This window comes from Medicago truncatula, chromosome 3 (assembly GCF_003473485.1).
Source record: "Medicago truncatula cultivar Jemalong A17 chromosome 3, MtrunA17r5.0-ANR, whole genome shotgun sequence".
Lineage (NCBI taxonomy): Eukaryota > Viridiplantae > Streptophyta > Magnoliopsida > Fabales > Fabaceae > Medicago > Medicago truncatula.
The window spans coordinates 21381202-21407217 of record NC_053044.1 but is presented as its reverse complement, the minus strand read 5'-3'; the positions used below and the strand labels follow the sequence as shown (position 1 = coordinate 21407217).

Below are 26016 nucleotides of genomic sequence, written 5' to 3'. Positions count from 1 at the left end.
GGTAGCTACTGAGCAAGAGAACAATGACCTTAGGGAAGAGGTTAGTAGCCTCAAGGAAAGTATGGAGAAGATAACTGCAATGATGATGGACATGATGGCCGCACAGGTACAAGCCTCTCAAGCAAAAGTTGTTCAGACTGTTCGAGCAGATGTTGAAGTCTCTTAGCCTGCTGGTTCTCCGGTGACCCAGCCAATTTCTACTGCAACTATTGGTACTACACAGCCTTTGGTGAATCAGTTTTCCTCAGGTGATATGACAAACATGTATAATTCAGGGTTTCGTCCTGCTGGCTCTCTTGGTTTTTCTATCCCTCCTCAGTATCATATGCCGCCAGGCTATCTGTGGGGCATGCCACTCGCAAATAATGAAGGTGTTCGTCATAATGCACCAGAAATGCAGTTCCCTATTGGTCAGCAACAAACACCATTTTATCAGTCCGGCCAGCCTTTTCCTCAGCCTTTTGGTCTAACCGACTCGCCCACGACCCGTTTGTTGCTTAAGCCCAATTGTTTTTTTTATTCACTACAGTTTCGCTAGTTATACCCCTGTTTTACTTTCTGCACCTCTTTCACTTTTGAAAATCTCTCTAAAAATTACAAAAATATGTTTTGCTTTGTGTTAATTGTTTATTTACTGTTTTGTCATTATTATTGTAGTATATTTGAATCATCTCATGCATATTTAATTTTTTTTGTTATTTTATTTCATGGGTATTATTTTTAGTGTGTATTTAGGAATTGATGTAATTTAATTTGTGCACTTTTTATTTCTTGCTATCATATATCTCTTGAGACCATAGAATGTATCTAGGAATTGATGTAATAATGTAGGTAACACAAGCACCGACACTACCCCACTTTATTTACCGCTTTACGCTTATTTCTATTGTTTTACGCCGTTACACTAGTATACTGTTTAGTTTAGAGAAAAATCATTTTACCAAAAGATCAAATATGCAAAACTCCAAAAATATTTTCTTAATAAACCTTGGCTTGTAACCCAAGTGCTTTTTTCCTTTTATTTCCTTAATCAAATGCTTAATTGAATTAATATTCATAATAGACTTGATTTTCTTGTAATTAAAATTTGACCAACCTCACCTTATTTTATCTCATGCCTTGAGGCCTCTTATCCCTTCTCAAAACCATTTTCTAAAAATCTAAAATCAACCAACCCACCACAAAGAAACTTTTTAGGTGAACTACATTGGTTTTGATCCCTTTTCTTTAAGGGTATGTAGGCATAGGATTTTTATCCTTCCAAGTCAAATAAAAATAACCAAAAACATACTTCTTCTCCCCCTATTCTTTCACTTAGATTTTTTAGGTAATAATTTTCAAATAAGCAATGAATTTAGCACAAGATAGATTAGGTAAGAGGTTCCTAAGGAATACCGTAGACGCTTAGGGTGCTAGCACCTTCCCTTCGCGTAACCAATTCCCGAATCCAAAGTCTCGATGAGGGTTTTTACTCATTTTTTCCCTTCCCACGAATAAAAATCGAGAGTTCAAAGATTGACGATTTAAATCAATTAATGGTTTGATATCCGAAAATCACGAGCACAGTTATTATTATTATTATTATTATTATTAAATAGAAGTTTAATTTATTCTCTTCTCCTAATTCACGTGAAATAAACCGTCATACCCACATAAAATAATTAATAAAAAAAAATTAGAAAAATAGACTAACAAATATTATATAAAAATAAATAAGGCTAAAATATTTGGCAAAAGTTAAGAGTAACTTGAGATGAAGAGTAAAAAACTACAATATAAAGTTAAAAAATAGGAAAGAAAATAATGTTCAAATGTGCTTCATAATACATGATTCAGACAAATGCTGCGATAGATTGCAAGAGCTTTATTCTCCTCAAATTAGGATATAGAACACTTGTAGCATAATGAAGTGGAAGACAAGCAAGAGAAGAAATATAAACTATAGAAAATTTAAATCTCTTCTCTAGAAGCATAGACAGAGCTGCAGCAAACGCTATCGTTGTTGCCACTAAGGCAATAAGCAAATAATACAAACCGAGCTTTAATCTAATAACAAGTTCAGTTTGAATACCTTCTTCGTTGATGGGTCCTTTTGTCTCTGGTAAAAGATTCATAAGAGAAGCCATTGAACAATAGAAGGCTATTGCATCTGACACAATAAACACAGTGAATTTTTTATGTAGCAAGAATATTGGTATTCCTTTCTCTTGGTTGTTACCTCCAGGTACAGTTATTGCAGCTGCAAAGGTGATTGTCGCAATAAGAGTTGCCACTAACATACAACCGTTTGATCTATCCCTTATCCAATTATTCCCTTCTTCAACCATTGGTTTATGTTCTTCAATGAACACTTCTCGGGCTGTTTTACCATTTTTGTTTTTAACTACTTTATGGAAAGGGTGATTCAATTTCTCTACTTCCTGTTAATGACGTATATATGTAGCTAAGTTATCAATAACTTTATACAATTTCGATAAAACTATATGTGGTATTCTTTAACATTGATAAAATTTCATGTGAAGTTAAATATAGCTTTATGTTAACAATGTTTTTTAATCAAACTTTAAATAGATAAATTACTTCTTCAATTCATCAAGATAACATCTAAACTACATAATTATTGTTACAATATCTAATTCATCATAATTAACATGTTCCTTTTTAGTTTTGATTTAGGATTGTGACGTCACTGTTTTGAACGATGGTCTACTTGTGTTGTTGGAGTTGTGAAATATTCTTTATATTATACTTTTATATGATCATTAATGAAATGTTTAAACCGTGTAAACATTTTAAAAGATAGAAACTAGATTGACATCAAAATTAATAAGAAAGTACTTATGAGATTTAAATTAAACAAACCTGAAGCCACTGTGAATCTCTTTCAACTTGTAATGCTGCACCTAAAGTTGATTTATTGTTAGAACAAACCCTTGCTGCCAGGTGCGATGTAGTGTTATTTGATTCATCTATTGCTAACACTAAAAGCTTGCAAATGATTGGCATCTCGGATAGAAGTCTAATTACTTTTTCTTGTCTATTCTTGATGGCAATTTGAATCAGATACCCTTCATTTGGAATGTGAGTCCAAACCAATTCAGGAAAAAACTGAAAACAAATGCTTAAAATTTCAACTATGCCAGATGATGTTGCGTTGAAAATAATGTCCGCACTCACAAAAGATTCGTAGAATTGGTAGTCATTCATGGCTGAAGCTTGTGAGAAAACAAATTCAGTCAATCTTACAGCAGATAGATGTGTCAACTTTGCATCTCTAATTGACTTCCAATGAGCTGCAAATGAAAATATCTATGTTATGTATAAAAAAAATGTTTCAAAAGAAACGAAAGTTTAGAGAATCCATGAGATGAGCTACCATACCAAAAAAATGTTGAAGTAAATTCGATATTATCTTTCCAGAATGAGGATCATTAGGTAATAATTCAAGTTCCACAGGAGCATCTGATATAGTTTCAGAAATGTTAAATCTCAGTAAGGAAGAAGAGTGTTACAATCAAGCAGTTTGTTCGACAAAAGAATTATGCTTAGAAAAATTACTTACGTTTGTAAAAGAATATAGTGGGAGGCACATACGTGTTTCCACTTGGAAAGTGTGATGGTAATTTTGACAGAACATTGAGTATAATGCTTCCGTTTGAATCAGAAATTGTTGCCAAACCAGGGTAGCGCTGCAGAAGATGCATGGTGATATCTATGCATGGAAAATTTAAAAAGGATATAAACATATGAGAAATATTATTATATGCTTGGTATTAAAGCAACAAAATAATTCTGAAGAAATAAATAGTTACATGCATAAATGTTTGAAACTTTGGATACTTTAGCATTTTAAACATATATCAAGCTGTTAAAAATATTGTATCATGAATATTACATATTTCTCTGTATAATAATATATAGGTGACAAGTAGGGTACCCATGGAAGAATGGTGGGTAATTTGTCTCAACCAATACACATTAGTCACATAAGCACATTTTTAACTGGTATCCATGAACTATCTTGACCCCACAAACAAATTGTTCATTTTCATTGGTTGGTAGGTAAATTACGCACCATTCTTCAAAGATAATCTAGAAAAAATCATATAAGAATAAAGCTAGATGTCGCGACGGCCTCTCTCACGAGAGCATCACGAGTGCATTTATAGTGGGACCCCTTTTTTACCTTCACCTATCCACGAATTCAGTCAAACGTAGAATTTAAGGGTTGTAATGCATTCTCAAATGGTTCGTGAATTTTGTTTACGATACAAGAAGCAATATACTCTATGAAAAAGTTAACTAATTCTCTCTCATAAAGGTTAACCTTGAAAAACAAAAGAAATTGTCAACAAAATTAAACAACAACAAACATTCTTAATTCTCTTGCTTTTTTGACGATGAAACCTTCCTATTGACACAAGTAAAATACGTAAATGCCCCCAGCAGTAATTAACAACCGTTGGAAGAATCGCCGGTAGTTAACAGACGCTGGTGCCAGCGGTAGTTACCGACTGTTGCATTCTGTATCTTAACATATCGCAGAAACCTCCAGTTTCTCATTACATACATGCAAACTTCATTCAAAAATATAACCAACAATCACCCAAACTTCAATTTGCTCGAAAATCATTCAAATTTCATCAATTAATTCACAAGTAAGTTATTTCCTTCCTATTTACATGCAATGTAGTTTGTTTAGGGTGTTAGTTTTCATAAATTTGAGCAAAATGTTAGTTTTAGATAGTTTTAGGTTATGTTAGAAAATTGAAAATTAAGCATGATTTAGATGTTTAGATGGATTGTTTATGATGTAATTGTTGTTTAGAGACAATGTAGGTACAATGTAGCCCTTTAGATGTTCAAATAACACTAATTATGCTCCTAATTTAGAATGCTCATAAGGTGTTTGATAAAAGGGTTAATGATGTTTTACCCCCTGTAATATAGGTCATTTTTTATTTTTCCTCCTGTAAAATTTTTTCTTTTATTTACCCCTCTGTAAATATTTTTTTTTTTGGAATATCCCCCTAATAGGTCATAAAAAAACGAAAAAAAATAAAAAATTAAAGTCGTTTTTTTATGACCTATTAGGGGGGTATTCCAAAAAAAAAAATATTTTACAGGGGGTAAAATAAAAAAAATATTTTACAGGGGGTAAAACCAAAAATGACCTATATTACAGGTGGGTAAAGTACCATTAACCCTTGATAAAATGCATAAGTGAGAAAATCTTTTTTTTTTTTTGTGTAATTTATTTTCAAATATCTTCAATTTTATAAAGTATATACGTTATAATTATTATAAGCTTAAATTTTTAAATTTTTTCGCAAGTTTGAAGAATGACATAATGTGGTATGTTATATAAATGTGGTATATTATAAGCTTGGATTCTAAGTGTGGATTTGTATTTTTTTTTTTTGAAGGAGTGTGGATTTGTATGAATGCCTAAGTTTCTTTTTTTATATGTTACATGTTACTTGGTTGGATTTTTATGCTATGTTAAATGTCTTAAAAGTATATAGTTTTTAAGGAAATGCTTAAATACATTGTCCGCTTATTTGTGTTTTTTTTAAAAAAATTGAACAGATATGGCTAAGGACGAGGATGAGCGGCAGCGGGTTATTAGAGAGGATAGGATGCGCAAAGTACCGCTAGCGCTCGGAAGGAAAAGGTTGACCAAAACCCGTATGTCCCGAAGACTCGAAAGCGGAGGAACGTGAGGCTAGGTGTAGAGAGCTCACAGCCACATATGGATTACTCCTCCCAGGTGGTTGATCCGACACAGACGTATGAGTATGCGGAGGGATTTCAGGGATATGATCGGATGTAGGAGGATATAATGTTCTATCTGCCGGAGGACGAGGCAGAGGATGAAAAGGTGGTAGGTGATGTGGAGGTGCCAGAGGATGTTGTGGCGGATTATATGGGGGCAAAGAGTGTTATTCCTGAGGGTGAACCTGAGCCTCAAACTCAGCGACGACGTCGTCGTGTTCCACAATTACCGCCATATCCTGTTGGAGATCCTCCCTATCCTGGAGGACCTGAGACCACGTCACTGTTGTCCGACTACGCGAGGCACGTGGAGAACCATCTTTTGGTGAACCATCATAATGTAAGTGTTTAAATTATTTAAAATTATTTAAATGCTTTAAAGTGATTATTTAAAATAATGTAGCGTAAATGTTATAATTATTTAAAATAATGTAGCGTAAATGTTTTAATTATTTAAAAGAATGTAGTGTAAGTGTTTTAATTATATAATATTATGTAGCATAAGTGTTTTAATTATTTCAAAGAATGTAGTGTTAATGTTTTAATTATACAATATTATGTAGCGTAATTGTTTTAATTATATAATATTATGTAGCGTAAGTGTTTTAATTATCTACAAGAAGGTAGCGTTAGTTCTTTAATTATATAATATTATGTAGCGTTAGTGTTTTAATTATATAATATTATGTAGCGTAAATGTTTTAATTATTTAAAAGAATCTAGGGTTAGGGTTTTAATTATATAATATTATGCAGCGTAAGTGTTTTAATTATATAATATTATTTAGCGTAAGTGTTTTAATTATATAAATTAGTGACAATGTCTTAATTAATTTGAATTTTAGATGTGGCATGATCAGACGGGTTACCTGTGTATAAATGTAGGGAAAAACATGAAAGAGCTTGGTAAGCCGGAGGCGTGTTTGAGGTGGTTTTTGGAGCTTGTGGAGGGGTCTGGCCTACATGATTTGATATACACGGGGTATTTTACCGTGACCCATCCATGATACGTGCTATGTGCGAGAGGTGGCACACGGAGACCAGTAGTTTTCATCTACCTATGGGGGAGATGACGATCACTTTGGACGATGTGTATAATCTCCTACACATTCCTATTCACGGCTGCATGCTAGACCACGATGAGCAATGGGTCAGTAGCATGCGATTGATTTGATGACCAGGTTGTTGGGTATGTCAGATGCTAATGCTATGGCTGAGATTAGGACTGAGTCTGCTGGTCATATCAGTTATCCCACATTGAAGCGGGTTTATGAAGACCACCTGATAGAGGCTAGACGGCTGGAGGACCCATTGACGAGGGAGGAGCTGCAGGAGAGAGCCAGGAGAAGACAGTGGTGTGTGAGGAGTTTGCTTCTATATCTCGTCGATTGTGTGTTGTTCACTTACAAAACGAACAGACACATCGACTTGATATATCTTGATTGTATGGCGGACTTGCAGGCGATTGGGATGTGGTCATGGGGAGGGATGGCCTTAGCGTACCTGTACGACTATCTGGATGATTCTGTTATTCTGAATAACAAAACGATGGCTGGGAGTACGACTCTTTTTATAGTAGAGGCCATGCTGATATGCACCATTACCGCTCACGCCTGGATCGCTTGGAGGTGGATGACGTCAGGTTTTCTACTTATGGTGATCATAGAGACGTGCACCCATTTCAGCCTATTGTCGCTTACTCGAGATGGCTGATGTGTGGGATGGAGAGGGTGTACCGTCATTTACCTAAGCGGGTAAAGAGGAAGCTTTTTTATGTACAGGATGTTCCCAGACATCCGTCATCTGTCGCTCAGGTGCCTACGCATGATCTCACCACCGTGTTGCAAAACGCTCATGCGTGGTACTTCACTGCTTGGGGAGATGCGTGTAAGAGACCATGGCATCATGCGCCTAGCTAGATGGCTTGGTATGCCAAAGTCTCTCACCCTCGTATTCTCCCACCTGATGAAGGACCTCCTCCCAGGCCGGAGAACGTGGACCAGATTATAGAGGAAGAGCATGCCAGAGAGATGCTTGACACACTGATGATCATCCTGTATGTGGTGCATATACCTGACGATATTGTGGCCAGGCAAGCCGAGATGACTAAAGAGGAGATTGTCCAGGAGGTGATACGGATAGCCGGTACTGGTCGCCCTGCCCTTACGTATCAAATTGCGAGGCGGTGCAGGGGGTCGAGGCATGCTAGGCAGCAGGGTTGATTATGATTAGGGTTTTTTTTTATGTACTTTGTGACTGTGATTTATAATTATGACATGTTCCGTACATTTTGGTATTTGTATGACATTTTCCGACATACCTTTTGTATTATTTCTTGCGTTTTAATTTTATCTGTTAAATATTATTTTGTACGTACGTGTTAATTTCCCGACATATCCTTGTTATTAACTTTAATTTCCAACAGGATGCAAAAACAAGCCAAAGTTCCTGGAAAAACCAAGTGTAGAGTGCACCGGTTCTGTTAATTGGTATGAACGGTAGTTAACTTCCGCTGGTGCCAGCGGTTGTTAACTGCTGGCGTATCATTGAGCTTTTGTTAACGGCCGTTAGGGGCATTTGCGTATTTTACTTGTGTCAATAGGAAATTTTCATTGTCAGAAAAACAATTTTCATTTAATTAAACAGGCCAGCCTAAGGCTTGCAAAAAAGCCTATTAAGCCCATCAGGCCGGCCTATTAATCTTTTCATATATAATATATCTTGCATTATTGATATTTTTGAAGTTTTTTTTTCTTCATAAACAAAAGCCTTCATATGATTGGTTATTTAGTAGCTGATATATTGGTGTGATTAGACCTTCCGAAGAATTCATTATTTAGTAGCAAACATATTTGTGTGCTTTAGGCCTTAATAAGTTTTGGCCTATTTAGGAATAGGCTTACATGTGTTGTCAGGCCTTAGCATAAAATTGGCTTTTAAATAGGCTTTCAGACTTCATCAGGCCTTTAAAAAGGTCAGGCCAATCCTCAAAAATGAGCCTATAACGGGTAATAGGCCAGACTCAGGCCTATAATTTTTGAAGTAGGCCAGGCTCAGACCTTACAAAGCCCGGCCCAGCCTAGCCCATTTCCACCCCTATTAGTACATTACTTTTGCTTTCTAGTGTAACTTCATTGAGTCTAGTGAAATTCTAACTATTGGAGATCTTTAGCAAGAATGCGACTCCTGTGGTTTATGCAGCATATATATATATATATATCGAAATTTGTCCAGAAAAAACACTGTACTTTAATTAGATAAGCACTGGAGTGAATTATACTGCAACTTGTTCATCACTATGATCAGTAGCAGTTGTTATTAATTTCACCAATAAACACCACTTACCGTAACACGATATCCTTGAAGCAATAAATTGCTGCATATGCCTACTAATATTTCTTGGCAAGAATAATGTTGTCAACAATAGTGTCTATCACACTATTCATAGTTAAAGCTTCGAAGATACTAACATGATAAACTTAATAACTCGTTCTATGACATGAATCAGGACTGAAAAGAGTTGCAGTATTTACACATTCAGCAAATAATTTTAATTACCGTGAAATCCAGAGGCAGTGAGCAAAGCAACAAGTTGACTAGCAGAAGGACCAGAAAATGGACACCCAGGTCTCTCATCTGTCGTATTCGTTAAAAGATACCAAACCATGTCCCTGTGTCTTGTAGAAGTAAGACTATAGATGAGTGGTGTAAATCCTTTAAAATCAGTAACTTGTGTAACAGAAGAATTTTTAGCCACCAATTTTTTTGCAACATCTACCTTGCCGCTCAATGCAACATAGTGAAGGCAAGTACAACCCATAAAATCCAATTCTGTTAGAATATTTGTAGGCATACGCTGCAACAACATCTCAACAATGATCCATTGAGATCCTACAGCTGCAACATGTAGTGCAGTCCTACCATATACCGTAACCTTCGCTGTCAATGCACTTGGATCGTTATCAAGGAAAGCTCTTGTAGATTTCCAGTCGCCTTTCAGTATTGCTAAGTGAAGGGGTAGATAGTAACTGTGGTTAAATCCTCTAGCTTTTGGCGATAACAGTGTGACAACATGAGTTTGTATCATAGGAGAAAAAAATAGTTAACTACAATATTTTTAAACACACTATCCTTAAATCATAAAAATGCATTATCTGTTAAAAGTGATTATAAAATATAGAAGCTTTTGTCCGAGTCAAGTACATATGACTAGCAAGCTTATAACTAGAAGAATTAAGCTTTTCAACTAAGGAGATTAGCTTCGAATTATCTTGTAAACTTTATACTTTTATCATAAAGATTACTTACTATGATCGATATATTATTTTTTTTTATATTTTTTTTGCATCCTTAAGCATACGTACTAACACAATCCAAAACATTACTTTGTTTATACTAATCCATAGTTAGTTTTTGAAGAAAAATAAGAAATAAATATCATACCGAACTCGGTGACAGCAGCCTTGACATGATCGGAAGATATAAGTGGACTTGATTCTGCATATGCTGATGCCATATCTACTGGGAGCTGAAAACTAATTCAAATGGATAATAAAATGCTGCAGGAGAAAACTCTTCCTTATATAAGAGTTTCAAATGTGTGTCTATACACACACTGTACACTAATTTTTAAATACACTAATAAGTACACTATTTTCACAATATATTTCAATTCTTTCATTCATTCATTGACTTGTGCTTTGAAGACTCCAGTAGAGGTAGACTTTGTGGTCATTCTTTAATATTTTATTTTTTAGGCAAGCTAATGTAATTATATTTTTTTATAAACAAAATAATCGTACCAAAGTAACATAAAAAATTACACTGTAAGGAGGATTAATCAATCTTGTTTAATCAATCTCTCAAAAAATATTAAAGAATGACCAAAGAAAACTCAAAGTCTTCTCTCAATATAGAGCCAAACCGAATCAAAGGCAATTATTCACGAAACATCATTATTATGAAAGCAGGATCATTTATCTTTACTGATATGCAGGGTCCTTTGTATTAGGGTCCACAATCTTCACTTTTCCTTTATAGGTTTCCGCATTTTCCCTTCCAAGTTTCTTTTTCACATTTTTTTTAATTTAAACTGTTTCAAATTATATGTATATTTATTCATTCTCTCGTCACTAATATAAGCAAAAATCTATATTTTAGATACATTCAATTAATGATGTATGTGGTCTTGGTTTTTATTATATATCACATACATCATTAATTAAATGTATTTAAAAAATGAATTTTTACTTATATTAGTGATTGAAATATGTATGAAGAAAGGTAACGTTTAGTTTGCACCATCAATTACTTTGGGAGTAAACCCTCATTTGGGTCCCTGAAAGTGTACCTCGCTATCAACCACGTCCCTAAGTCAAGAAAACGCAAAAAAAAACTCCCCGAAAGTCTATTCCGTTAGTCATTCCCATCCAAAATGTTAACTGAGCGACACTAATGTTATTGGGATGGTGAACATTGCTATTAGATCCAACAATGAAGTTCACTTGTATTATGATCATGATGTAGATGATCTTATCATTGGTGATGAAGCTCCAGTTGCATTACTAACTCGTGGTGAAGAAGTTGTTGGTGTAACGACCACTTTTAATTAATTAATTATTTAATTGAGTCTAGACGAGTTATATTATATTTATATAATATATGTGTGATTTATGATGATTTAGATGACTTACGATGATTTTAGATGATTTATGTGATGTCACGATTTTTATGAGGAGATGAGACTTATTTTGTTGTTTAATAAAATAAGATTTGAAAATAAAATAAAATATTTAGTTAGGGGCTGTTTTGAGATTTTAGAGAGTTTTGGGGGAGAAAGAGAGATAAGATAAGATAATTGGAGGAGGTATAAAAAGGAAACCTAGTTTTAGAAAAAACACTGTATGTACGATCTAATTTTGGAAAAAGGGACAAAAAGCCAAAGAAGGGAGAAGACAAGAGGAGGGCAGCGATTTTCATCAATTAAGGTAAGGGTGAGACTAACGATTCAGTTTTCTTAATCCATGTAATTCTTATAGTCAAATTAACAAGTTAGGATTGAATTAAGAAGTTTATGAAATTAGGGTTAATAGATGAAATTGATGATCCAATGATGATAAGTTGTTAGATTGATGTATAAACCGTCCTTAGACCCTAGATAATGATTAAGATGAATTATGGGGTCGAAATTAGGCTTAAAACCATGAGAGTTGTTGAATTTTCGTAAAAACTGCACTTCTTCCCGAGCCTATATTCATCGCTCGCCCTCGCGAACGATGATCCTCGCCTCGCGAGTGATGAAGTTCATCGCTCGCCACACGAACCAATTTCCCTCGCCTCGCGAGTTGCACGTCGCAGCTCGCCACAGCGAACAACTGAACTCGCCATAGCGAGCATGACCCAGAGAGCATTCAAGATTTCGTAATTTTGACTTTTGAGTTGAACCTTAGATATTTTTGAGTGCCTGAAGATGCCTATTAAAGATTAATTGATAACTTAGAATGAGATTGAACCTGGTTTAACCTAGAAGGAGATCAAATGCATTATTAGAGATACATGCTGATATTTGTGTGATTGTTTTAAAGTTTGGTGGCCAAAAAGAGTTTAAAAAAAATTACCCTGGATGAAGTGAATTCGTTTTTCTTTGCATCCACATGAAAAAGGAAGACTTTGCTTCTATCCAAAAAAGAAAAAGAAACAAAAGAGGAAGACTTTGTGGTCATTCTTTAATATTTTATTTTTTAGGCAACCTAATGTAATTATATTTTTTTATAAACAAAATAATCGTACCAAAGTAAGATAAAAAATTACACTGTAAGGAGGATTAATCAATCTTGTTTAATCAATCTCTCAAAAAATATTAAAGAATGACCAAAGAAAACTCAAAGTCTTCTCTTAATATAGAGCCAAACCGAATCAAAGGCAATTCTTCACGAAACATCATTATTATGAAAGCAGGATCATTTATCTTTACTGATATGCAGGGTCCTTTGTATTAGGGTCCACAATCTTCACTTTTCCTTTATAGGTTTCCGCATTTTCCCTTCCAAGTTTCTTTTTCACTTTTTTTTTAATTTAAATTGTTTCAAATTATATTTATATTTATTCATTCTCCGATCACTAATATAAGCAAAAATTTATATTTTATATACATTCAATTAATGATGTATGTGGTCTTGGTTTTTATTATATATCACATACATCATTAATCAAATGTATTTAAAAAATGAATTTTTACTTATATTAGTGATTGAAATATGTATGAAGAAAGGTAACGTTTAGTTTGCACCATCAATTACTTTGGGAGTAAACCCTCATTTGGGTCCCTGAAAGTGTACATCGCTATCAACCACGTCCCTAAGTCAAGAAAACGCAAAACAAACTCCCCGAAAGTCTCTTCCGTTAGTCATTACCCATCCAAAACGTTAACTGAGCGACACTGATGTTATTGGGATGGTGAACATTGCTATTAGATCCAACAATGAAGTTTACTTGTATTATGATCATGATGTAGATGATCTTATCATTGGTGATGAAGCTCCAGTAGCATTACTAACTCGTGGTGAAGAAGTTGTTGGTGTAACGACCACTTTTAATTAATTAATTATTTAATTGAGTCTAGACGAGTTATATTATATTTATATAATATATGTGTGATTTATGATAATTTAGATGACTTACGATGATTTTAGATGATTTATGTGATGTGACGATTTTTATGAGGAGATGAGACTTATTTTGTTGTTTAATAAAATAAGATTTGAAAATAAAATAAAATATTTAGTTAGGGGCTATTTTGAGATTTTAGAGAGTTTTGGGGGAGAAAGAGAGATAAGATAAGATAATTGGAAGAGGTATAAAATGGAAACCTAGTTTTAGAAAAAACATTGTATGTACGATCAAATTTTGGAAAAAGGGAAAAAAAAAAAGCCGAAGAAGGGAAAAGACAAGAGGAGGGCTGCGATTTTCATCAATTAAGGTAAGGGTGAGACTAACGATTCAGTTTTATTAATCCATGTAATTCTTATAGTCAAATTAACAAGTTAGGATTGAATTAAGAAGTTTATGAACTTAGGGTTAATAGATGAAATTGATGATCCAATGATGATAAGTTGTTAGATTGATGTATAAACCGTCCTTAGACCCTAGATAATGATTAAGATGAATTATGGGGTCGAAATTAGGCTTAAAACCATGAGAGTTGTTGAATTTTCGTAAAATCTGCACTTCTGCCCGAGCCTCTATTTATCGCTCGCCCTCGCGAACGATGATCCTCGCCTCGCGAGTGATGAAGTTCATCGCTCGCCACGCGAACCAATTCCCCTCGCCTCGCGAGTTGCACGTCGCAGCTCGCCACAACGAACAACTGAACTCGCCATAACTAAACAACTGAACCAATTTCGTAATTTTGACTTTTGAGTTGAACCTTAGATGTTTTTGAGTGCCTGAAGATGCCTATTAAAGATTAAATGATAACTTAGAATGAGATTGAACCTGGTTTAACCTAGAACAACCATTGTTGGGAATCTGGCTTGTACTCGCCATGGCGAGCAGATGCTCTCGCCTCGCGACCACTTCTAGAACTGAGTGCAAGTGAGGAAATTGCGATCTTTGTCGCATAATTTGATTAGAGATGGACCCTTGGGTAGTATTGAGACCTATATAAGAAGTTAACTGCAATCTGTGAAGCTGTTATGAGATGTTAGTGTTGAATATGATGTGATATAATGTTTAATTACATTACTTGAATTATGAATGAATGATTGAGATGATGCTTGCTTTTATTTGATATCGTTATATGATGTCATACTGTTGTTGTAATCTGCCTATGCTGCTATTGTTAATTAACCAAGTTGCATGAGTCGGTATAAGATGATCAAGATGATGTTGAACCTCCAAATTATTGGATAAATAAGAGATGATGATTGTGATGTATAAGTGATCGAGTCCATGCATTAGCATACATTTGTTCGGGGCTCATGCCCTGGAGCTTTGTACTCAACACGATGAAGCTTTAGCTCAAATAGCGATGGGGGCTCATGCCCTGAATTGGTACCACATGCATATAAGAGGTTTAAGTTGCATAGTCGCATAGTCGAGTCAATGATGAAAGATGTTAAGCTGCTATGAGATTTATGATGCTTTAATGAAGTGATTACATGATATATTATTATCTATGATGCTATGATGTTTAGGATGCTTATGTTGAAGATTTATGTTGTTAATTACGATTGTTGAATTATATTGATTAATATTATTGTTTTGTGAAATCTCACCCCTTCTGTTTGGAAATGTTGCTCTTCGTATGAGTAACTTGCAGGTGACCGAGCTTAGAGTGTTGTGTTGCTGTCGTGAGTGACTTATTCGTCACTGAGTCGATTAGGTTGCTCTGATACGTAACGGGATGGGGTCTCTTGAATTGCATGCTTCTATTCCTTTACGTATTTGACTATGTTTTTATGATTAAGTTGTTTAACTGATTTATGAGACATCTTGATGAGGCCTGCGTGCCAAAACTATTTTTGATGATGAAACTAATTCCGCTGCGAAGTTTGAAGAATTTTGTCGAAGGATAATTTTTTATCTATCTATTTATGATTTTTGAGAAATGTGATATCCCATTTGTGACGTGTTACTCTGATTATTTTTATGAAATTCTTATGTTGGGAAAACGGGGTCTTACAGTTGGTGAGGCTGAGACTGAAGATATTCAAGACCAACATGTTGTGCATGAAGAAAATGGTGCTGAGGACCAAGCTAATGGTGAAGATGTTGTTGGTGAGACTGCGAAAGAAGATATTCAAGACCAACCTAATGTTGAAGAGATACCTGATTTAAATGCTGCTACAACTGATGTTATGTTTGGTGATGACACTGAGGATGATGAGTTTGATGATGATAATGAAGCTGAGGAAGGATATGATGCTGAGTTTGATTATTATGATGCTGCTATGGATGATGAAAATTCTGGTGATGAGCTTGAGGATGTGGTAGAAAATGATGTTAATGTGCCTATGGATGATGGTAATGTTTCTGCTGAGAATGCTAATGTTCCTATGGCAGAAAATTATGCTAATGTGAATGTTGATGATGCAAGTGAGAATGATGATATCAACTCATACAAGTTTGAAGAATTAAATAGTCCAATTAGTAGTGATGAAGAGGGGAATGGGAGAGCAGTATTCCCTCAGTTTAATCCAGCTGCACAGTTTGGTCAAATACAATTTGAAGTAGGCATGGAGTTTGATACATTAATGACATTTAAGGATGTTGTGAAAGATTACATCATCTTTTATGGAAGGAACATAAAGTGGGCTAAGAATGACAAAGACAGAGCAAGAGCTAAGTGTGCCCAAGATGAATGCAAATGGGAAATCTATTGTTCATGGAGCAAGGTTAATCAAAGCTTTCAAGTGAAGACTTATTATTCTGAGCATACATGTTGCAGAGGTTTTAAGAACAAGCAAGCAACTAGAAAGTGGGTTGTAAGCAAGCTCCAACATCAAATTAAGATTCAACCAAGCATTACATATAGTGAGTGTTTTGATTACTTGCAAAGGGAGTTTGGTATACATGTCAATGACTCAAAGTTGTTTAGGGAAATTAAAGAGGCTAGAGAATTGGTGGAAGGCAATCTGAGGGAACAATATGGTAGGTTATGGGATTATTCTCATGAAATAAAGAGAAGCAATCCAAGTTCATCATGCTTCATAGACACAATACCTATCCCTAATGCCACTCCTCAATTTCAAAGGATTTATATATGCTTGGATTCTTGTAAAAAAGGTTTCAAGGCTGGGTGTAGGCCCTTTATTTGGCTTGATGGGTGTTTTTTGAAAGGATATTATGGTGGGCAGTTGCTTGCAGCAGTTGGACAAGATGCTAACAACCAAATTTTTGTTATTGCATATGCAATAGTTGATGTTGAAAACAAGGACAATTGGAAGTGGTTTCAGACATTGCTGCATGATGACTTGGGTAATTTCAGGGAGCATGGATGGAATTTTATGAGTGACATGCAAAAGGTACGTACTTATCCTATTATATACTGTTTTGAATATTTTAAGTAACTTACAGGGATGCAATTGACAGTAAGTGACTACTTTAGGGGACCACGAGTGGAAGTTTATAATTTCTGACTGTGTATTTTCATGGTAGGGTTTAATACCAGCTATGCAAGAGGTTATGCCTGGTGTTCATCACAGATATTGTGCTATGCATCTTTGGAGAAATTTCACAAAACAATGGAAGGACAAAGAGCTTAGGGGAGCTGTGTGGGCATGTGCAAAAGCAACTACACCTGCACAGTTCAACTTACATATGGAGAGGGTTAAGAGAAAGTCTGTTAAGGCATGGGAGTATCTGAACAAATGGATTGTGACATCATGGAGAAAATCTCACTTTAGTGAATGGCCCAAAGTTGACAACATAACAAACAACACATGTAAAGTGTTTAATGCTAAGATCTTGAAGTTTAGAGCTCATCCTATTCTTACAATGGCTAAAGAGATTAGATGCTACATCATGAAGACAATGGCCACAAACAAGTTGAAACTTGAAAGTCGTGCTGGCGCATTGTGTCCAATGCAACAATCAAGATTGGATAAGGAGAAGCTTGAAAGTAACAAATGGACACCAATCTAGTGTGGGGACAGTTATGGTTATAGGTTTGAGGTCCAAAATTGGCAAGAAAAGATGGATGTTAATTTAAGCACTCGTACTTGCACTTGTAGGTTTTGGCAATTGACAGGTATGTTTCTGAACACACACTTATATGTTTCTGATTTGGAAATTGTAGATTTCTTAGTATGTTAATTAATGTGTTAACTTAAGCAATCTTTATTGTGTTAGGTATGCCATGTGCCCATGTTATTGCTGCCATAGCATATAAAAATCAAAAACCTGAAGATTACTGTCATGGATGGTTAACCATAGGAGCTTATAAAGCATCTTATAACTATTTCATTCAGCCATTACAAGGACAAGAGTTTTGGGAAGTAACTCAGTTTATCAAGTTAGTCCCCCCACCAATAAGAAGGCGCACAGGGAGACCTAAGAAGCAAAGAAGGAAAGATGGGAATGAAGATGGTGCTAGTTCAAGCAAGCTCAAGAGAAAGTACCCTGCAATAACTTGTGCAAGGTGTGGTATCCAAGGTCACAATAGCAAAGGGTGTAGCAACTATGGTGTCCTAATTAGGCCTAGAGGTTGGAATTCAAATGATGGTGCAAGTGAGATGGAATGCATTGGCTCACAACTAGCAACTGATTCTCAGGTATTAACTCCCCCACATAGGCAATTATGTTAATGCATTTGCTTGATTTTGTGCATGATAGTTTTGGTTTTAGGAATTAGGAATGGCATTTGCTTGATTTATAGTGTTTTGGGTGTTCCATCTTATAGTGTTTCAAATGATTGATAGTGTTTATTTCACTTATATAGGAAATGCATATCCCTAAAGGACCACAAGCTGTACCATTTGTAGCTGGCAATGTGTGGCCATTTGCTGGAACAACTGGAGTTTGGGCTCCACCAATTAGAGGTTCGAGTTCAACATCAAATATGACTTTCATCCCAACACCTAGGCTTAGGCTGAGACAGAAGCAGAATGGACCTAATGTGCCCATGTTTGTGCCACCAAGGAAGGGAAACTATCAACCTCCTAGGCACCCTTGAAGAAATGAAGCTTTTTATGTTTTGAAATGAGATATTTTGTGCATTCAATGATTGTTGCTCCTTATGTATTTTGGCATGATGAACATGTAGTTTACTTTGATGAATCTTAAATTAGTTTTTTTTATGAATCTAGAATGAGATAGCTTTCAAAACAAGATATTAGGCAATGTTGGTTATGTGAGCTATCTTCTCTTTGGTTATGTAATGTCTATTGGCCGTGCCAGACTTCTGACTTGTGGGAGACATATTTTGTCTCTCAATCTTCATATTTTTGTGTCCAATCTGCTCCAAATCCCTTTCTTTTGCTCCAAGATTCAATCCATCCAATATTCTTCCCTGAAATATAATAAATTACAATTTAAAGTAAACTATCCTAAAAAGGAAATAATACTAATATAAAATTATATAAAATCTAAATAAAACTAAACTAAAAAGCATATTAAAATAGACAATAAATGACTCATCACTAATCCACTCACAACAGCAACTTAAACTCGATCACCTGCAAGTTACTCATACGAAGAGCAATATTTTCAAGCAGAAGGGGTGAGATTTCACAAAACAATAATATCAAGCATATAATTCAATAATTATATTTAACAACACAAATAACTTCATCTATTAGTAATAATAATTCATCATGTATAATCCTTAATAGTCCAACCAACTTTTAAATATCATTTACTTCATATTCACCACATTATAACATAATCATATAACACGTATTAACCGAATCATAACAACATAGATCATCACATCATACTCATAGTTCATATTCAACATAACATCTTAATCATAATTCATAAACATAACAACATCTTAATCATAATTCATATACAACATAACAACATCTTAATCATAATTCATATACAACATAACAACATCTTAATCCTAATTCATATAAGACATAACAAAATCATTAATTCATAATAATAATTATTCGTCAAACATCTCATTATTAATTCATGAATAAAATACAACTTATCAACTTTAACATAACCATCATCAAGTACACTTAACAACTCATAGATAACATCATGTAATCATCATCACTAATAACTTAAACTACAATATAATCACCATTTAATAATAATTGTATACATCATAACATAAACATCTTCTTATAATAATATACCACCAACGGCATATTCATCATTTTATAATAATTTTACAACAACATATTCATCTTCTTATATTAATATAACAACAACGTATTCATCATCTTATGAAAATATAACAATAACATATTCATAACATTCACTTAATAATAATTAATCATATATAGTACAACATATTCATCACTTAATAGTAACAATTATATACAACATCATAACAACTTAACAATATCATAATCAATATCTTACACAACATAGCAACATAACAATATCATAATCAACATCTTAAACAACATAGCAACATAACAATATCATAATCAACATCTTAAACAACATAGCAACATAACAATATCATAATCAATATGTTAAACAACATAGCAACATCTTAGTCATCATCATATAATTCACATCATAAACATCGTATAATCTTCGTAGGTACTTCTTTAACAACACATAGGTGGAAGACAACTCGACAACTCATAGATGATAATTCATCGACAACTTAACAACTCATGGATGATAATTCATCAACAAAAACCTTGACTCGACAAATGCGACAATGCAACTTAGACACTTATATGCATGTGGTACCAATCGTCATCATAAGTATTAATATACTTTCATCGTGCGGAGGACAAAGATCCTAAAACGTGCGGAGGACAAAGCTCCTAAATGTGGTGAGGACAAAGCTCAATGAAATGCTATGCATGGACTCTTAACAACAAAACACCATAATCATCGTAATCAACATATTATCATGCATCCAATAATTTGGAGCTAAACGTCATCAACTTATTCATACTCTTGCAACTTAGTTAAATAACAATTGCAGCATAATCAAATCACATCAAGTTAAATAACAAATCATTCTCGAAAGTTTCTTGATCATTCAACAACAATTCAAGTAGGTATAATTCAATCCATAATTCACTTCTTAATCATTTAACAATTCATTTCAACAACATCTTGATCATTCAATAATATTTCGAGTAATGCATTTAATCATTAAATCACATTACAAACAACTTAGCATTTCATAACAGCAACAGAAACATCACAAGCAATTCACAACATAACAATATTATTATGAAGTATCAACAACTTAAACATCAAACATCTTCCACATAAGGCATATAAATATTTCACATAACCAACAACAGCAACATAGGCGACACATAAACATCTCAGGATATAACAATATCAAATGATAATCAACAACAACTCATGCAACTTAGTTTAATAACAATGGCAGCATAATCAAATCAAATCAACAGCTTAATATCAATTCATTTTCAACAACTTCCTAATTATTCAATAATAATTCAAGTAATGCAATCAATCAATAAATCACATTATAAACACTTAGCATTTCAATATAGCTTCACAATTCACAATCATTATCTTTAATAGGTCACACTATGTACCTAAAGTTCATTTCTAACCAATCCAAGCAACTCACGTCTCAAACTCCTCAAAAGCACTCAATTCTGGATGTGCTCGCGAGGCGAGAGCATTTGCTCGCCATGGCGAGTACAAGCCAGATTCCCAACTAAGGTTGTTCCAGGTTCAATCTCATTCTAAATCATTCTCTAATCAATAGTAGGCACCTAAAGGTACTCAAAGGCATCTAAGGTTCAACTCAAAAGTCAAAAACTCAAAATTCGACATGCTCTCTAGTCAAGCTCGCGAGGCGAGTTCAACTGCTCGCTATGGCAAGCTGCAACGTGCAACTCGCGAGGCGAGGAAAGGTTGCTCGCGTGGCGAGCGATGAAGTTCATCACTCGCCGTGGCGAGGATCATGGCTCGGGAGGCGAGCGATGAATGTCGCTACGGGCAGAAGTGCAGTTTTTCACAATTTTCATCAACTAACAAGGTTCCATGCCTAATTTCAATTCCAGAATTCATCATAATCATTATCTAAGGTCTAAGGACAGTTTCTACATCTTTTTAACAAGTTTCCACTGTTTAATCATCAATTCTATCAATTTGACCTAATTCTCGATTCCTCTTAAACTCATCCTACATCATGTTAAATGTAACCGTTGATTCACATACTTAATAGAATTGCACAGTTAGTCTCACCCTTACCTTAATTTGCAGATATCGCAGCCCCTCTAGGTCTCTCCCTCTTCTCTTGACTTTTTCTCCCTTTTCTCCAAAAGCAGTCGTACGTACGTTATGTTTTTCTAAACTAGGTCTCTCCTATTTATATAAATCTTTAACCTACTTATTTTTCTCTTAAATCCAAATATTAATATTCTATTCTAATATATACATATATATATATATATATATATGTATATATATAAAATAATTCTATAACAATAATAAATAACAAACATATCTCTAAAACATATATATATATATATATATATATATATATTTTCATAACAAATCATTTATATTTCTATAGCAAATGACATATATTTCTACAATAAATCATGTATATATTTCTATAACAAATGACATATATTTCTACAACAAATCATGTATATTTCTATAATGAGTCATATATATTTCTAAACCAAGTAACATATATTTTTCTAAAACATATACATATTTCTAAATCAAATAACATATGTATTTTCTAAGTCAAATCACATATATATTATATTAATAAATATATAACATATATCATAACAAAATATCACTCATCAAAATAAATCATATACACCACACAAATCATATAAGTATATTCTAAACTCATTTAAAATAATCAAATAATTAGAGAGGGCGTTACAACTCTCCGCCCCTTAAAAGAATTTCGTCCTCGAAATTCAATCATTGCATAACCATACTAAACCATATATAGTTAAATAGAAACTTCAACAAAACATGCAAACCACATCAAAGTTAGTCAATCAAACATGATCATATAATAAACATAACTATTAATCAGAAACACAACAACACTTAATCAAATAGCATAAAGATAGTAATATAACTATTACTAAAACTTGACACGACTCTTCTAATTGGCCGGACGGACCAACCTGCTCTGATACCAATTGTAACACCCCGTTTTCCCAACGTGAAAATTTCATTTATTTAATCGGAGTAATTCACAAAAACGGAATGTCACCTTCTTTTCTTAAAATCACAAACTGAATAAATAACTATTTATCCTTTAAAATTCAATAACTAAATCTTTAATACTTCGCAGCGGAATTTATTCAGTAATCAAAAACGGTCTTTGGCACTAAGGCCTCTTTATAATTATCTCATAAAAATCCATTCTAAAAACATAGTCATAAATCTTCAAAACAATACGTAAGGAATAGAAAGACAACATTAAAATTCCCATCCCGTTACGTATCAGAGCACCTAAAGACACACATGAGAGCTAATTGATGAGATAAAACCGCAAGTGCACGGTCTTACCGAAGTAGTATAAAAGAGTATCGTTCCGACAGGGAGTAGTTCAATTCAATTAATTTTTTAGAGATGATTAGAAGAGAGAAGAGAATTGTAAGCTGGGGGTTTTCAAGCGTTTGAAAGAATATAATAATAAAAGGAGTCTTGGGATCGTTGGTTTCCTCTAAATGACAAGTCCTTCTCAACCCAAAACCATAAGCTTATAATGTTATGTTAGACCTAATTTCTCAAGACAGTTTCTCTTATGTTCCTCTAGCAACCAAGCCTATTTCGCTGACTTGATTACTATTAGATTTTGGTTCCTCTAACAACCAAGCCTATTTCGCTGACTTGATTGTTATTAGTTCCCTTGAAGATCGAAACTATATGTCTCAAAGATTGCAAAGCCTATTTCGCTGACCTTGCAATCCTTGTCTGAATTCACTTGTTCGAATATCAAAGCTCCACTTTCGTTTTATGAATTGATATTTGGAATAATGGATAAACAATTATCAAACCCTCCACTTTCGTTTCCACAGTTTGATAATGGTTGATCCATGTTAAGACGGTGAATCCAGATAAGAAATTAGGGTTACATAAGATTAAGGCTTAGGGCTTGGTTTGATTAGGATTATGTCATTTAGACTTATCCAACAATCCCAAGACAAGGAGAAGTCTACTCACTCATGTTCATTGTAGACATGGGGGAGAAGAGAGAAAGCATAAAAGTAAAAGACAAGAAAGTAAAGGAAAATAAAGGAACTTTAATTAGAAAAGCAATTGTCACTTATTGTATTCCAAGTAAAGATGAATATTTGTGATGGCTAGCTACTCTATTTATAGTACACATTTGACTTAAAATCTAAGCAAGTATATTCCAAGAATATTTCACGATAGATTGTGCGCCAAAATAGAATAGCTCAGAATCCAAGCAAAAGCAGCAAAAGGTGTTCTGGAGGGTGGCACGGCCGTGCCAAGGCTAGCACGGGCCGTGCCAGGCTTCTGACTTGTGGGAGACATATTGTAACACTCCGTTTTCCCAACATGAAAATTTCTTAAAACATTTATCAGAGTAAGCATCGTAAACAACGGGATATCACATAAACGTAATCCAAAACAGTTAAATAATGATTTAACCAAATATCTTAAACATCGCAGCGGAAATTATGTCATAATCATAAAACGTTTTAGCACGCAGGCCTCATCATAAATCTTAAAAGAAATTAGTTCATAATCATAAACAGCATAAAAGTCACGTAATAGAATGAAGCATGCATAATCATAAAGCCCCATCCCGTTACGTATCAGAGCGACCTAGACGACACAGTGAAGGCAAGGCCACTCACGACGGAAACAGCACACTAAGCTCGATCACCTGCACGTTACCCACGGTCGAGGTAACATTCAAACAGAAGGGGTGAGATTTCATAACAGAATAGCATTAATCAATGCAATTAAGAATCATAAGTTAACATCCTAATCAGTCTTGATCATAATCAATTTAAAACATAATCATCATTGTATCTTTAATAAGCATTTATCACGTAATCACATAATTAATCATCTTCAACAATATAACGTTATCACGTAATCACATAATCAATCATCATCAACATAGCATAATAGACATGACAATGTGACAATGCTCCTAGACTCCGTATATGCATGTGGTACCAATCGTCATCATAAGTATAAATATACTTTAATCGTGCGGAGGACAAAGCTCCTAATAATCGTGCGGAGGACAGAGCTCCTAATAAAATGTGGTGAGGACTAAGCTTAATGATATGCTATGCATGGACTCTTAACAACAAAACATCGTAATCATCGTAATCATGTGCATTCGATAACTTGAAGCGAAACGTCATCATTTTCATTATATTCATATATAAACATTGCATACTCAGTTAAATAACAGCAGCAGCATAGTCAAGTCACATAACAGCAGGGAGATATCAATATATCAATAGCAATTCAATAGCATCAGAATCATTTCATTATATCTCACATATTGCATAATACATTAATCATGCTCAATTAATATCAACATATCTTAATAACTTTACAGACTGCATTAAACGTTATCATTAGGTTTCATTACCAATTAGGGGTTCACTCTTGATCAAAAGGTGCGACACAGATCGCATAACCACTCAAACAGCTACATTCTGGACTTGCTCGCGAGGCGAGAGTTCGTACTCGCCATGGCGAGTACCACTCAGATTCCCAACTAATGTTGTTTTGGGTTCAATCCTGTCCTAAAATCATTCCTAATCATCTCTAGGTATGTTTAGGCACTTAAAGGCACTCAAGGTCCAACTAAAAAGTCGAAACTACAAAATATGACATGCACTCTGCCTAAGCTCGCGAGGCGAGGAAGGGTTGCTCGCCATGGCGAGTTGCACCAAACAACTCGCGAGGCGAAGGGAAAAGGCTCGCGTGGCGAGCGATGAACTTCATCCCTCGCGAGGCGAGGATCATAGCTCGCTATGGCGAGCGATGAATGTCGCTACGGCCAGGCTTCCTAAAAACACAAAAATCCGTCGATTCACATGGTTCTAAGCTTGGTTTTGATTCCAGAATTCGTCCTAAACATATTCTAAGGTTAAAGGACGGTTCTTTCATCAATCTAAACAAGTTTTACCGTTTATTCTCAAATTTTAGGGTTTTGACCTAATTCCAAAACTTCTCTAAATCAATCCTAACTTTGTCAACTAATCATCAGAATTATAGAGATTAATATTACTGAGTTACTAGTCCCACCCTTACCTGGTTATGAAGAAATCGCAGCCCTCTTTGGTCTCTTGCTCCTCTCTAAGCTTTTTCTCCCTTTTCCAAAAGTTTTCACGTACAAAGTGTTTTTTCTAAACCTAGGTCTATTCTTTTATATCTCTCCTTAATAACTTATCTTATTTCACTTTCTCCCCCCAAACTATCTAAAATATCAAAACAGCCCTCAACTAAATATTTTTCAAATCTTTATTTTATTTAACAATAAAATAAATTCTCTAATCTTATCAAATCCTCCAAAACTCATAATTTATCACGTCATCAATCAAATCATCAAAATCACCACAATTCATCAAAACATATCAAAATC

The 26016-nt window shown here is 34.4% G+C and overlaps 2 protein-coding genes across 2 annotated transcripts; one reads left to right on the top strand and one right to left on the bottom strand.

Annotated features, from left to right (window-relative positions):
* Nucleotides 1-1726: 1726 nt before the first annotated feature.
* LOC25490640 (uncharacterized) lies at nucleotides 1727-10688 on the bottom strand. The gene is made up of 6 exons (XM_013604259.3): nucleotides 10218-10688; nucleotides 9333-9821; nucleotides 3563-3712; nucleotides 3382-3462; nucleotides 2863-3293; nucleotides 1727-2420 (listed from the first exon to the last, which is right to left on the bottom strand). The coding sequence occupies exons 1-6, from the start codon at nucleotides 10288-10290 to the stop codon at nucleotides 1833-1835; spliced, it is 1812 nt and encodes a 603-aa protein (XP_013459713.2). The 5' UTR covers nucleotides 10291-10688; the 3' UTR covers nucleotides 1727-1832.
* Nucleotides 10689-15433: 4745 nt separating this feature from the next.
* LOC120579549 (uncharacterized) lies at nucleotides 15434-17417 on the top strand. Its single transcript, XM_039831972.1, has 2 exons — nucleotides 15434-16798; nucleotides 16932-17417. The coding sequence occupies exons 1-2, from the start codon at nucleotides 15434-15436 to the stop codon at nucleotides 17415-17417; spliced, it is 1851 nt and encodes a 616-aa protein (XP_039687906.1).
* Nucleotides 17418-26016: the final 8599 nt, after the last annotated feature.